Here is a 16,023-nt window from a genome sequence, read left to right on the forward strand (position 1 = left end):
TAGTCAAAAGTGTGTTTACAAATCTAAGATTTGCGTTGTTCTTATTTAGTGATGTACGTAAATATCCATGGGTTCTAATTTGAGTTTAGTTTTAGTTTTATCTGCACTTTGTTCTATTCAGTAGATAAAAATTTATTTTCAAACAATTAGTGTTGCTAGCTAATTACATATAGAGCTAAACAATGAGCTCCTTCTAGTTTAAAATACAAATATGTGTTCTCACTCTAATAATTCTACTCAAATTCATCTTTATGTATTTTTAATCTTTCATAAACAATATTTATTTTATACTAATAAAAAATAAGAGAGGAGAGGAGAGAGATTCCTAAATATGAGGAGAAAATATTGATTCTTAAAAAATTGAGGAGCACTTGGGAGTTTATTGGAGTAAAGTTTTAGTGAATTTTCTTCAAATTTGATTTAGGAGTTGATGCAGGGAGAGTCACCTAGCATCATCCTCATAAAAATTATTATTAAATGAGCTTCTAATAATTTAAGTTACAAATATGTGTTTTCACTACAACAATCATTCTCAAATTCATCTTCTTAAATTCATCTTCACCTATTTTTATTCTGATTTCTAAATAAGATTTGCATAAATTGAAGATGAGAAAAATGATATATACTAATAAAAAATAAGAGAGGAGAGGAACTCCTAAATATGAGAAAGAAATATTGACACTTCAAATTTTAAGGAGCACTTAGAAGTTTGTTGAAGTAAATTTTTGGTACAATCTTTTCAAATTTTGACTTAGGAGTTGACATAAGGAGTTTCATGGAGATTTCAGTAGAGATTAACACAAAACGGAATCAAAATCTATAGATAGAAATTGTCGACGACAAAAGTTGTGTACAAGTATGGACTGAAAAAAATTGATGTACTTGTTGTTCCATCAACTTGATTAGTGACAATGAGAGATTTGTTTGCAACAGCAACAAACAACAATTCCTATTCTCTAACCAAGTGTTGCCATTATCATCAGTCTTCTTCGTCAACTTCATGAAAAGGAAGGGGAACTATCTTAACTGCTCTAAACTTGCCAGCATTATTTAGATGCTCATTCTCCAATCTGCAGACCATTCCAACCAAATTGTTCATTAATTCTATATTCGGATCGGATATATGTACCAAAATTATGCTCAACAACGTATTGATAACGAAAAACGATAATTGAAATTTGGAGAGGTAATATACCTGTAGAAATTCCACTGTCCTCTTCTAATGACTTCAAGTGCTGCTAAAATTAGCCCTGTGATTCTGTAATCAATGCTGCCCAAATTGTAGTGGAGGACCGTTTGTAACCAAGCTAGCCTGAGGACTAGGTTTAATCCCTGAAATCGACAGGCGTCATGTTTATGGTTCTAAAAATCATTTCAACAATTGTACAGATTGATTGACAAGAAGCAAAATTAAAATTTTAGAAATGAGATAGGCTTATACCATGGAGAGGAAGTAGATGAATTTTCGACGAAGCATTAAATCATTTCTTAACCAGGGGTTCTTGGAATCTTTCTGTAATAAACCCCAATCCTTTACAAAATCCCAATATAATTGATAAACAGTTGCAACACTGGACATGATCACAACCAGGCAAAGCCATCCAATAGTCCTTTCTTTCTCATAGGCCACTTTTGCTCCTGCTGCTAACATTGCAGATACATATTTACCAAGATTTATAAGGTGGCTAGTTTCTCCTTCATCAAACCACCTCCGAGCACACTACATATCACATATAAACAATAGCAAAGATTAAAAAAAACATGATTTTGATCAATTGGTTTGAATAAATACACACATTTTAAGTAATTTAACAAGATTAACCTGCATAGCCCTCCAATAATATGGAAGGAAGGAAACTGCATAAGCAAGATCCCTGTAATTTTTCGTCCTCATGCAATAACCGTAATCCTGAGTCTTGTAGCTTCCTGTTATATAGTAGCAGGTGACATACTCAAGGTTCCTGAGCATTGGTACCTAATTCACGGTCACGTTGATAGTAACATAATTAGTCTTTCAGTAAATTAATATCCAAACCACATTTTCACATCTCAGGTCTAAAAAATTAACTTATGTTATGTGAAAATTACCTGGCTACAGAGTTGATCAGCCATAAAGAAGTCCAGCATTACAACCTGAAGTTTGGAGTAATAAACATTGAATATTTTAAAAATCTATTTGAAGGTAATGTACTTTGCTTATTTATATATAAAAGTATGCATTGGAATTTGGAAGTTAAATTACCTTGTATAGAGGGGATAGAACAATATTTCTTAGTACACGAAGTAAGCGATAACGGCTAGATTTGTACACTATGTTGATGGGGCAGACTAGTAGTAGAAGAGAAATCTGTATGCATATGAAGAGGCAAATTATGTAACTTGCTTATAATTTATTCTCTGTATTATATCTAAAAATTAAAATGTTTAGCAACAAATTACCAGTAAAAGTAGGCCAGGAATGACTTGTATTTGAGTATAGGAATACCCCTTTGCCATGAGTGATATATGAATAAACAGGACACCAACCACAGCAGTCATTGACATTGTACAAATCAAGAACACATCTCTGTATTTGAGGTCTTTTGTTGGGGAAAGTTCAAAGATGAAGCTATAATTTATACGCGTCTTCCTCCACGCAAAAATGTTGCATCCGTACAAAAAGAAATGTAGGAATAACAGGCTGAACATGCTGCAAAATTTTAAAATCCCTCTTAATATCAGTGGAAAATAAACATGTAGCTTAACTTTTTTGATTATGTTGTTTTAAATTTTCAAGGTAATATTAGTTGGTTCTGGATTAGTGTCCTTGCCTAAGAACTGGATAAACAGTTTCCATGTACACTGTATCTGACTGAGGTCTATACATTCCTGCTATATGCGCCATAATGCCATAGCCAATCAAGAACGCGATGAAGCATCCTGTGAATAACCCTGTTACAGATTCATAAACAGAATATGGTTACTTTTTCCAGGATAATCCAAGGTATATAATTCTGTAAAGATAACACTAGAAATCTGATAAACTATATGCTTCCTAATAAGAAATGATTTGTTTTTATTAGAATTATTACACCTTTTTATGGGCAAATAGTTAGTCTTCAAAGTTTTTTATGATTCCAGCTTTGATTAATTTCAAAACAAATCAATAAAATCATTCACTTGTGATGATCCCACTCATAAATTGTGGACCTTCTTGGCCCTTAGATGCATAATGTGTAGTGCTGGTTTAATGGATCTTACTAACCATATCCAATCATATTTCTTTAAAATTCTTCCTATATGGTTACAAAGCAGATATTAGCTCAATAATCTCCACTAGAGCTAGTGGTTTATATAGAAATACATTTTTTTTGTTATCTGCTATGTAAAGTAGACAGTAGAATCAAGATAATTTATTTTAAAAAACAAATCTCACCAAAAATGTTTGTGGAAAATATACACATTCACTTTGGGATGCACAAGTACAAACTAAAAAAAATTCCTTTGGAGAAAATAAGTTACCAATGAAAAAGGTGACAGCATGAGATTCAGTTCTTTGAGTAGGTTTAAGATATTTCATGGCCTTCCTTTTATCATCTTCAGCAAAGTGTTTGACAAAAATTTCCTCAACTTCATCAGCCAACTTGATAACCTGTCATTTATAGAACTACATCAGAATTTTGAGTAAATTGTTTAACTTCGGATATTATTCAGACGATCAGATCGACATATAAGCTTCTTTTTAAGATCGAGAAGCGATCAAGTAATCGATAATGCAATATGATGACATACACAGTAACCCCACATTCAATCATCTTTCAACAGAAACATGATGCTATTATTTTTTCCATTACATTACAACGGATCATTGTGCACCATAAATCTTTTTACTTAAATCTTCTAAAGTCTCTGACTAGCGATTTACCTTGTCTGAACTGTTGAAGTAAGAGCTTTCAACAACTTTTAGATAAATGGGAAGAACTTGTTTGTTTGTAACCTGAGGAAAAAGCCATTAAAATAGTTAAAAAAATGTAAATCTAAATGGAAGGAAAAAAAAGAGAGAGGTGATAATGAGGATAGCTGGAAGCTTAACAAAGATTAGCCGTATGACTTACTTTGTCGAATTTCTTCAAAATCTTTGCAAAAGCAAGCATGTTCAGATTCCTGAAAATTATAGTTAATTAACAGATCATGTAACTTTTCATGTAAGCCGAACACTATTTTTAGTTCAAAGAGGTATTTCTTCAACAATATACCTGTAAGTTTTGAGATAGCCTAGACCTTTATAGAGCTCAATGAAAGCTCCTCTTATCATTTTCTCAGCATGGTGTAATTTTGTTTTGTTAACATGCACCTTTCTTCCTTCCATGCCACCTTTTTTCGATGACTGTTTAATTAGATCATCCCATAGTAAATATGAAAATGTACGAGTTGGATTGGTGAGAGGAATATGTATTTTAAGATTTTTTCCTTGTGAACTGAAAAATCGTCCAGATGGAGTTCTCGGATTTGAGTCTGCCCTCTTGAGTTTCATTGATTTAAAATCCTCATCAAATTTTGAAGACCTGGAGAATTGCAAATCATTCTGATCAAACTGATCTTCAGTTTCATCACTCTGCCCCTGCTCTTGCTCTGTTATGTACCTAGGGGATTCTTCGTCTATTGTAGAAAAGAAAAAAAAGTTACAAATTTAATATGCATTACATTCACACAGTGTCCTGATTTATTTGATTGAGTAATTTACCACATGAAATGGTGCCTGAAATAGAGTCATCTTCCTTGGAACCATTGGAAGAAACTTCGTTAGCATGTTGTGATTTAAGCGCGCTCTTGAGCTCAAGGAGAATCCCCATTTGTTTCGCCAGTGATTCCCCTCTCTCCAAGAACTCTTTCTCTTTATTTTTAAAAAATTGGTTTACTTTATTAAGTTGGAGGTCCAAACATGAGAAAAATTCTACAGCTGCATCACTATCATCAGCAAACTGCTCCAGAAGTTCAGTCTGGTACATGTCGCCTTTGCTTTCTGACGATTCAAGTTTCTTATGAACCTGAAATAATAACATCATAATTGAACATTATAAATTTGCAGATCATATTTGCATCAAAGGTCCGAACCCGTGTAAAACATGACTCGTTTAGTGATGATATATGAGGATGTACACATTTTTAGGTAACAATAGAGATAAATTACATGAATGATCCCATGTTCTCTACGTTTGTTGCGAAATAATGAGCTTTTCCTAATAGAGGAGAAGATGGTTTTGCTTAAAAAGCTCTCATGGGTGTTAGATGGTGCAATTTCGACGTTCAGGAGATGGATTTTCTTGAGATCTTTCTTCAGTTGCCCATAATCGACAAAGGCATCCTTCCACTCAGGAACAAGCTGACCCTCAAACTGTTTAGAAAACTTTACCATCTCGAGTCTCGACAACAATTCTCAACTTGATGTCTCAGAGTAATAGAGAGCAATTGCAGAAGATGGTGTCTGAGACAAGTGACTTGAGAGTGTTTAGATGGTGCTTAGGAGCACATTATTTATGGACTGAAAAAAGAATTTGAATCAGAGCACATTCCAATATATCCTCTGTAACCTTTTTTATCCACTAGGAGGGCCTTGTATAGGTTTTGATTCTCCTGGAAATTTAACAAAGCCACCAGGTGTGAATATGTGATGGCTTCTAACTATGTAAAATGCCCTCAAGAAAACTATGAATGTTTAGCTGGGATTTAAAGTGATAGAGACTGGGCCCGTGATCATTCTTCAGAAGGCATTCAAATCAAAAATTTAGCACTAATTCAGAATATAAACCTTATTTTTGCTTTGTTTGAAGAGACATAATTATATGTTTAGGCTTTATGAACCTTATTTAGAAAGAGAAGCTCATTTATAACAGAGGTTTATAGCAAAATTATGTGCAAAAACACAAAGCTTGGCTCTAATTAGACCAGCAATGATTTCCACTAGATTGAGGATCCCCTTTAAAAGTTTAAATAAATTTTGGTACTCTACCACCATCACTAAAAATAAGATTTGCATGCTGTACTGTAAACAGTGCTAATTCATATTATACATCAAGAAATGTTAAAATCAAAAAAAAAGTATAATTAAGTTCTATTTAGTGGTTTCTTATACTTTTAAGGTTATAACAAGTCATTAACATAATGTTGAAATGCCGTAGTTCATGCTCCTCTGTAGAATTCTTATGCTAATCTACTCGCATCACGGTGTCGGTGACATGCCACTCAAGAAGAATGCTGAAATGTAAGAGATTCATCTTCAAACAGTGAAAATTTTATTGCATTGCAGACATCTGCATAACAGATGCCCAACTACATATAATTCCAGGTAGGAGAGGTACATGTAATACTGTTGTATCTTAATTAAGCATTGATTATCCTATATTAATACACTTATCATGGCATTAATTAGATAAGTTTGATTCGTAAAGCATCAATATTACATGATCCGGTATATATGTGCACGTCGGGAATGTAGGGGTATGGACCGTATGGCATTAGTTTCACTGTAGTAGCCTAGTAGAGCTAGTAGTTGTGAATTATAGACAAGAATGTTCCATGTTTAGATGTAATATTTATTCCCTCATCTTCTTCATCTTGTGTGTATAATCTACTCTTCCTTTGTTATTTCTACCTCTGATTCTTACCAACTTGCCAGCTTGCTACACTCCAAATTCTTGTTGAGTTCCATATCCAACAACTAATTCTATTATTGTTTTCTCTTTCTACTCTCTAAAACAGACACAAACTTTTGACAAATGACAAGGATTGCAACATCAATCAATGATAGGAACATTTGTGGGGAATCGAAATCGCCATCCCTTGTCAATCTTGAGAAGAATATCATTGCAACTCTATACATTGGCAGAAATCGTTGAAAAAACATAAGCTAGTCGTGTTCTGATATCATGTTAAGTGCCAACGTTTTCTAATTCTGTCGTTTTGTTTAAGTCCGCATGCACGCATCATAGCCTAATTGAATTTCACTTAATTACGTATCAGTGCTAGTTTTCTTAGGGAAAAATGATTGCAAAAAGATGTGTTCCTGATGCTGATGTGCATCAAACACCTCTGTTTTTTTAATAAATCAGCTTCTCTTATAGGTTATGCTCACATAAGTAAAGAAAAAGGCACAGATTTCTCAGCTGGGTAGATAAAGATTTAGGCAGACTACATGGAACACACTGAACTTTGTGTTCTATGGTCACAATTCATTGTCTCGTGTATTAAATAATACCATATATATTCCACCTGAAGTGAAAATCTGGGGGACCTGCACAAAAACTTGATAGACATATTTATAATGACAATCGAATTTCCTGACAAATTACAATTAACAACATGCGTGTGTATAGTCCCCCTCCAATCATTCCTATCCAACCCGTAACCCAACCTCCGTAAAGTCTCGCAAACAATGTCAATATCTTACGATTGTTTCAAACATATTTACTTTGATAATATGACGAAACTTGAGAGTAACGAGCCACCTCGGATATTATCTGGCTGAGACCGGAATTTTAGGAATTTTAGTTTTAATTTTAGGTGGATGCACTGATTAAGTAGGGTAATGGCTATGAGATGTTATATTAACACTCTTCTTAGTAGAGGTGCACGTACTTTTGGCCCAGACATCTGATTATCCAAAAAAAAGAAAAAAAAGACTTGAGAGTAAACGGTGAACAACTTTCCGACCGCCGAATAAGTCAGTGTTAATTACCAGAAACAATTATCAGCTTATGGGAACCCAAACCCCTAAAATAGTATGCCATTATCGAAACAATGTATACAGGAGATTGATTTAAATATAGTGCAGTAGAAAGAGTCATTCAGTGGGAAGGTACAAATGAAAAATGAATACGGAATGATCAACAAGACATGCAATCTATATATGGTCTGACTAGGACAGCATTAGAATTTTATTCCATATCAACGCTTATATCTTCAAGCCTTGTACGTTTGTAATTGTTGCCCATGTTTTGTATAATAACCATAACAATTGCCCACATTACACGCTAATTAAGTCTAAGTCTATCTTAAGTTGTTCGTCTTTTCTTTAGTTAATCAGAAATGACCGCCAAACTCCCACTGTTAAATTGCTTTCTCAAATCCGCTAGCAATTTTCTAGGATTTCTTGTTAAACACGGAATTTCACAATATCTAAAATTTTTATCTTCAAATTTAAACAGAAACTAAACTCCCCCTCACGCCCCCATGTAACAGGCTAAACCAAGAAAAAAATGTAGAGCTATTAATTCGTAAGGACCATAACGATAAATCAACACAAGCCGCTCCCAATCGAATAAAAGCGCAGACCTACATCTCCGATAGGTGTTAAACCAAATTTGTAATTATCGCCCACTCATTAATAATATTAATATAGTATTGTCACTTTTTTCAATTATACTTTTAGAATTTTTATTATTAAAATTATTCCAACAATTAATACTCAAAGTTATCAAATTAACCGTATACAAGTATAATTTAATTAGAATAGATGTAAATATACATATCTTTATTAAAACATATGACATTATTTTTATTTTGGGAGGGTGTCAAAATCTGGCTACTTTAGTTAACACCCCTAACCTCATGTGATATTGGAGCGGTTCACGAATCGAACTGTTCGCGAACAAGTTAGAACTCGGCTCGTTAAGGGCTCGGTTCGGCTCGATTCGTTAAGTGCTCGAGCTCGAGTTCGAACACAAAAATGTGTTCGTTAAGAAAACGAGCTCGAGCCGAGTTTTTGGCATGTTCGGCTCGAGCTTGGCTCAGCTCGAAAAAATCCAAAAAATATATATTATATATTTGATTATTATGAAATTTATTCAGATTTTTTATAGATAATTTTAAATTATTGAACCATATGAATGTCAAAATATATATTTTAGTAATTTGAAAAAAAATCAGATAGTAAAAATTATTTTTTATTTTGATATTTTAATAATTAACAAGTGATTTGACTACTACTTATAACTAATATTTATTTCCTGATTGATGTTTCGATTTTTTTAAAATTATTTATAAATGATCCAACCGTACAAATGTCAAGATCTATATATTTAAGTGATATAATAAAAAATTTAGAAAAAATGAATATATTTGGTTTGCTATTTTAACAGTTAACCAGTAGTTTGACCAGTACTTCTATATAGTCCCATATTGATGTTTCGATTTTTTTTAAATATTTATGAATAATCCAACCGTACGAATGTTAAGATCTATTAATTTTAGTGATATGACAAAAGTTTTAGAAAAAATTAAATATATTTGGTTTGTTATTTTAACAGTCAACCAGTTTTTTGATCTATACTTTTAACAAGTGTTTAGTCTCATATTAATGTTTCGATTTTTTTAAAAATATTTATAAATGATCTAACCGTACGGATGTTAAGATCTATATATTTTAGTGATATGATAAAAATTTTAGAAAACAATAAATTTATTTTGTTTGTTATTTTGATAATTAACTAAAGGTTTGAACAGTACTTGTAACCAGTGTTTAGTCTCATATTAATACTAGCCTATGACCCGTGCGATGCACACATTGCTTTTAACACTTGAATGATTTTTAATAATATAACTATATCTTAAAATTATTATATTTTGATATATAGTTTCAATAGTTGAAAAATAAATTTAAAAACATAATAAGTTCTAATAATAAATATTTTGTGATAATTTGAGACTTGACTGAAAATAAATAATATAATATAATATGTTATTCACGGGACTCGAGCCTTGAACCTGTAGAAATTGTTAAAATAAATAATATAAAAATTTAAATATAATAAGCTGTTGACGGGGTTCGAACCCTGAATCCATGAGAGCAGTTTAAATCTTAATATAATAATATTTTATTATTGCATCCAACGGTTCTCATCTATCTGACTTTAGATCTGACGGTTGTTATTCGTCGTACCAAACAACTCTATTGAACAACCGACTACCAAATAGAGGGTGTTCTGCTTATAATAGTATAATATAGATTTCAATTTTTAAAAAAATAATTATGAATGATCCAACCGTACTGATGTTAAGATCTATATATTTTACTGATATGACAAAAATTTTAGAAAAAAATAAATGTATTTGGTTTGTTATTTTAACAATCAAACCAGTGTTTTGACCTATATACTTGTAACTTGTGTTTAGTCTCGTATAAATATTTCGATTTTTTTTAAAATATTTATGAATGATCTAACTGTGCGGATGTTAAGATCTACTCCCTCTGCCCCAACCATTTCTTTACACTTTCCTTTTTGGATGTCTCATCCAATTCTTTACATTTCAAAACTTACCAAAAATAGTAAATGAGTCCCACCACTATCCCACTTTTTTCCCCTTTCACACTAATTTTACTCCACTATCTCCTTTTTATATATTAAAAATCAATGGGTCCCACTACTTCACTCACTTTTCTTTCTTTTTTTCACTAATTTGTACATATTTCTTAATCTCCGTGCCCAAACTAAATGTAAAGAATTGGTCGGGACGGAGGGAGTATATATTTTAGTGATATGATAAAAAATTTAGAAAAAAATAAAATTTATTTTGTTTGTTATTTTGATAATCAACCAATGGTTTGAATAGTACTTGTAACTACTGTTTAATCTCATATTAATATTTCAATTTTTTAAAAATAATTATGAATGATCCAACCGTACGGATGTTAAGATCTATACATTTTAATGATATGACAAAATTTTTAGAAAAGAATAAAGGTATTTGGTTTATTATTTTTATAGTCAACCGGTGTTTTGACCTTAACTAGTGTTTAGTCTCGTATTAATGTTTCGATTTTTTTTAAAAATAGTTATGAATGATCCAACCTTACGGATACTAAGATCTATATATTTTAGTGATATGACAATAATTTTTAGAAAAAAATAAATGTATTTGGTTTGTTATTTTAACAGTCAACCGGTGTTTTGACCTATACTTGTAACTAGTATTTAGTCCTGTATTAATGTTTCAATTTTTTTAAAAATATTTATGAATGATCCAACTGTACGGATGTTAAGATCTATATATTTTAGTGGTATGATAAAAATTTAAGAAAAAAATAAATTTATTTTATTTGTTATTTTGATAATCAACCAATGATTTGAATAGTACTTCTAACTAGTGTTCAGGCTCATCTCAATATTTCAATTTTTTAAAAAATATTTATGAATGATCCAACCGTACGGATGTTAAGATCTATATATTTTAGTGATATGACAAAAATTTTAGAAAAAAATAAAAGTATTTGGTTTATTATTTTAACAGTCAACCGGTATTTTGACCAGAATTTTTTACTTCAGCTGGCTTCGGCTGGCCTCGGCTCGACTCGGTTCGTATTGATGGAGAAAACTCGTGTTAGGCTCGTGTTCGGCTCAGTTCGACTCGACTCTATTTTGTTCGATAAAAGCTCGTGTTCGGCTCGTTCGTTAACGAGCTCGAGCTTGAACACGGTTTTCTGTTTGTTAAGAAAGCTCGACTCAGTTCGTTAGAAAAAAACTAAAGCTAAGCTCGGTTCGATCAAAACTCGGATCGGATCGGCTCGGCTCTTTTCGTGAACAACACTATATTATATTTACGAGACAAGTACATTTCCCCCCATAATCTCTTCCCTTACCAAATTTTTATATATCTGAAATTTTATGTTAAACCTTCTGAGAGTTTAAACGGTTGGCGAGGGCTCACTCTTGTCCCCCTGGCTATTTGCATTCCTGACTGCAGTTAACGATTGATTTTGACTATGATCGGCATATTCTCGTATGAGATTAATTAATTACTTCAAATTCGAAACCCTAAAAGCCTTAATTTATTCATAAAATAACTCAGGGTTAAGCTATTCAGAAATTCTTGTGCCGACTTGTATATATACAGAGGGGTTATCTGCATATGTTTCCTTGTATCAAGATCTATAGTGGAGTCTTAATGTTGTTTGTGTTTGGACATACATATGTTGAGAAACTGATTGAGTTCTATCAGTCACCTTTTACTTTATAAAGATCTAGACCAATGAATCTTTCTCTTTTACCCAGCTGTTTCCACAACAAATTGTTTGGTACGTACGTAGTGGTTTTTTTGCATGGCATGCAACTACATATAACAGCATTTTTAACCTACCTACAAGTACAACACCCATTTCAAAGAGAAACCGTACGGCCAATTAGCCTATAGCCTCTATTACTCTATTTTGATTTTGGGTTTTGAAACGACGAGATGCTATTCTTCATTTGCCGCCCTTACCAAATATATAATCTTATTTATGTTGCACTTAGATGCCTAACTATATATACACACACATGACACACCCAGTGCATGTACAGTATTAGTGTTGTTTAAGCTTCTCATAAAGTATTGGTAGAGAAACGTTTAAGTTTTTAAGCATATGATTCCTGGATTTTGTTCCATGCAATATCTACACAGTTGCATGTATAAGTGCACAAAATAAAAATATAATCAATTAATATTATCTTAAATTTTCTTTACGTCCAAAGTGACAAAGGAGACATTATTAATTTTTGGTATTCCTATATAAAAACAAGATCGAGATTAGTTACCAAAAGTGTAAAGAAAAATGAAATCATATTAATTTATAATATCTATAGAGAACATTCGGAAATGGATTAAGAATCACCTATCTTTACAGTACAGTATTCTTCTCTTTTGATGATTCAGTTTTCTAAGGCATATACTTTGTGACGTACTGCCAAAATGCTTATATTCTTCTACTCCTGCTCACACGTTTTGTTCGGTTTTTTTTTTGTTTCGAATAATTTAATATTGTAAAAATTGTAATACTTGCAGGCGTTTCTTAAACTTGGTCCAAAAGAGAGACTATTTATGAAAATTAGGTTTTATGTGACGAAGTCTTATAATATAAAGTATTAATAAAAAATTCTTTAAGTATAAGTTTAAAGTATTTATCCAAGTATATGCTTGACATTATTACATAGTATAAGTTAGATTAGCATATATTATTATGTTGTGCATATGTGTATAAGATGTGTATGGCAGTCCACATTAGTTGGACATGAGATAAGGGGTAATGATTCTATATTCGAGAATTAAGAATACTTACTCAGAACCGCAAATTCAAATATACTCCGGGGGCATTTGGATGTACGTACGTTGAAAGAATTAGTACTCTTATCATGCCTGGGGTTATGATATGAGGAGACAATCTGAACCCTGTTCTGGGTTTTGGATAATCCTTTCAAAATGCTCATCCACAACGATCAGTAGTATACTCTCAATCCATCACCCAGTACAGTACTAGCTACTGATTCTTGCTCTACTAGTTAGCCATGTTAATACATTTTGAATTACTGAATTATTCGTGGATCATTCCGATAAGACTGACAAGAAAACATTATGAATTCATTCCTCATGCTGTATGTTATCATTTCTCATCTTTTGTCAAAAGATGGTTTATTCTGATTTTTTTCATACTTGGGCTTAAATTTGAGTGACGTGTAACATATTTGATTGATCGGAATACCGGATTCATATATTCTGAAGGTTTGTTCATAAAATTATAGTATGATTTATAATCTTTAATTACGTAATTTGTAATAAGTAGATACATGACTATGGCATGAGAAACTAAAACATGCGTATTATGTTGTTTCTGCACAAAAAATGGAATAAGACAAGGGGGTGTGGAAAAAATGTAACATACAGGATTTAGTCCCTGATGGCTGATGCCCGTACTGGACTAGACAGTAGATTCCCCGGATATTCCTTCTAGTTGCCTCAATAGTAGGCAGGAGTCACTGCTGCTTGGGTGGAATGAAATAACTAGATAATTATTTGAAGGAATCTTACATAATTGGGCGAGCTAGCTTAAAAGTTAAAACCTAGTACAGTGATGCTTCATTTTACCTAAACATGTCCTCTCATGAGACTCTAATAAAAGATGAAGTACTTGAGTTGATTCATGAATCATTTATTGTTTTATTTTAATTTGATTTCTGTTAGAACCGGTATCACTTACTTGTACAAATCAGTTGGTTCGAGCAATTACTCGCGTGAGTATTCTGAAATCAGAGATCAATCATTTAAGCTGGTATTTACATACTGAAAACGAATTCTCAAAAAATCAATCAATTATTTGAATTCTAAAGACACGAACTGATTTCCAAGTTTTGTAACCTTGCTCGTCAATAAGCATCTACTCCTACTAATTACATAGAAAACTGATTAATCGCATTGAATTACATTTCTACTCCTACTAATTATATAAAATCCAGTTTAAATTTGATGCAATAAAATTTCTTAAATAATGCTTGTATTGGATTATATTTGATCTAGTAGGGAACGAATTACACATTCATTCGGTTTCGAACTTATTTGTACTCTTACCAGTTCATATACAAAATTTCTTAAATTATATCAAAGCAATTTTGGAGAAAATAGGCACGAGGAGATGGTGTATTATTTTGTACACTTGACAATTTGAAGTAGAACGTGTACAATCAACTACAAACTCGAGAAAAGTTATATTATTACACTGATTATACCTACTTGTTTTATTTCAGAGTAGAAAATAAGCGTTCTGAATTGTTCGTTTTTATTAAGTAATTGAGTATCTTTAGATTTTGAAAGCAAATTTAAAATTTGACTTAGTCCATTTCTCAACTCTGTCTGGAAGGTCTAGTTTGGCTTATCAGGATGCATCGTACACAACAATCAACATATAAAGAATGAAATATGCCTGCTAAATTTTACTGATTAGCAATGAATCAATATTTCTTCATGATTCGAGTATAAATGCCAAAGAAATATTAAGATATCAGGCGATGATTAAAAATGTTAAGAAATCAACGAGATTAAAAATGATATTCAGCATAATGCAGTTACACAATATAAGTTATTATGCTTTCAGAAGTGCTGAGTCTTTCCTCAAATACTACTGCTAATTAGAGTTCGGTTGACAAAGCTATATACTTTTTTGGCATTATACAGGAGCAATTAACATACAGGGAAATATGTGGCGGTGATAATAGTATCTATATTCTTTATTAATACTAGTAGATAATCTAGTGCCAAGCACGGGCCGAGATCAAAATGTCAATATTTAATAATGATTATAAAAATTTATTTTAATTTTTTTATTAAAATATATAATAAATAAAATTATACGATTATTGCAATTTTCATTTTTAAAATATATGTAGCTTTCATTAATTCAAATCTTATTATAACAACAAACTCAATGTTATTATGTATCTATTATTCAAAAAGACATAACTAATATTTTACATCAAAAGTTTAATTGCGACACGATTGATGGATAATTTAACAAAAAATTAAATCAACAACACTAAGTAATTGCATATTAAATTTCTTATTGTTAGCTAAATTTGTGTTTGTACATAGTTTGTGATTGTATAATTTTTTCTAATAAAATATTCATTATGTATGTATAAATTTGTAATTGGTGCTAAAATAGCATTCTGTAAGTATGAATCTAGAAATTACAATATATATACGATTTTCTTTATATAAAAACAATATAAATATGTGGTATATAAGAATCAAAAAAAGGGTAAAGTATTACATATAGAATTATAAGTCACATATGAATAAAAAAGATAAAAATGGTATATTTAGAGTTATAGCAAGAAAAAATGGTGAAACCAAAAGTTAGTAAAACCGAAAAGAGGTGAAACCAAAGTATTCCTTAAAAGATGATTTCCTTATTAATTAATAATAACACTGTTTAAAGGATTCCATTTTATTATTTTAAAAAAAAATAAAAAAGAATTTTATGAAAAATAGAAATATCATAATTATAATATGATTCCAATCTATATTTTATTAAAAAAATAACATAGAAATCTACATAGTGAAACCAAAATAAGGCGTAATCATACTAAGATGAAACCAAGTACCCTATCAAGAAATAATTTGGAGTTTTACGAAAATAGAATTGTAATCATATTACGGTTTGAACTATTTTATTATTTTCTAGGGGTGAAACCAAAATACAATTTTTTATAATATTCATACCATTTTATTGAAATGAAATTC

The 16,023-nt window shown here is 31.3% G+C and overlaps 1 protein-coding gene across 1 annotated transcript; it reads right to left on the reverse strand.

Moving 5' to 3' along the window:
- Nucleotides 1–794: 794 nt before the first annotated feature.
- Nucleotides 795–5,799, reverse strand: LOC141673856 (phosphate transporter PHO1 homolog 1-like). Its single transcript, XM_074480587.1, has 14 exons — nt 5,171–5,799; nt 4,724–5,027; nt 4,236–4,638; nt 4,095–4,143; nt 3,905–3,976; nt 3,502–3,631; nt 2,811–2,931; nt 2,440–2,689; nt 2,243–2,347; nt 2,089–2,133; nt 1,823–1,975; nt 1,442–1,720; nt 1,196–1,332; nt 795–1,070 (listed from the first exon to the last, which is right to left on the reverse strand). The coding sequence occupies exons 1-14, from the start codon at nt 5,393–5,395 to the stop codon at nt 980–982; spliced, it is 2,364 nt and encodes a 787-aa protein (XP_074336688.1). The 5' UTR covers nt 5,396–5,799; the 3' UTR covers nt 795–979.
- Between the last annotated feature and the right edge of the window lie 10,224 nt (nt 5,800–16,023).

Source organism: Apium graveolens, chromosome 1 (assembly GCF_009905375.1).
Source record: "Apium graveolens cultivar Ventura chromosome 1, ASM990537v1, whole genome shotgun sequence".
Lineage (NCBI taxonomy): Eukaryota > Viridiplantae > Streptophyta > Magnoliopsida > Apiales > Apiaceae > Apium > Apium graveolens.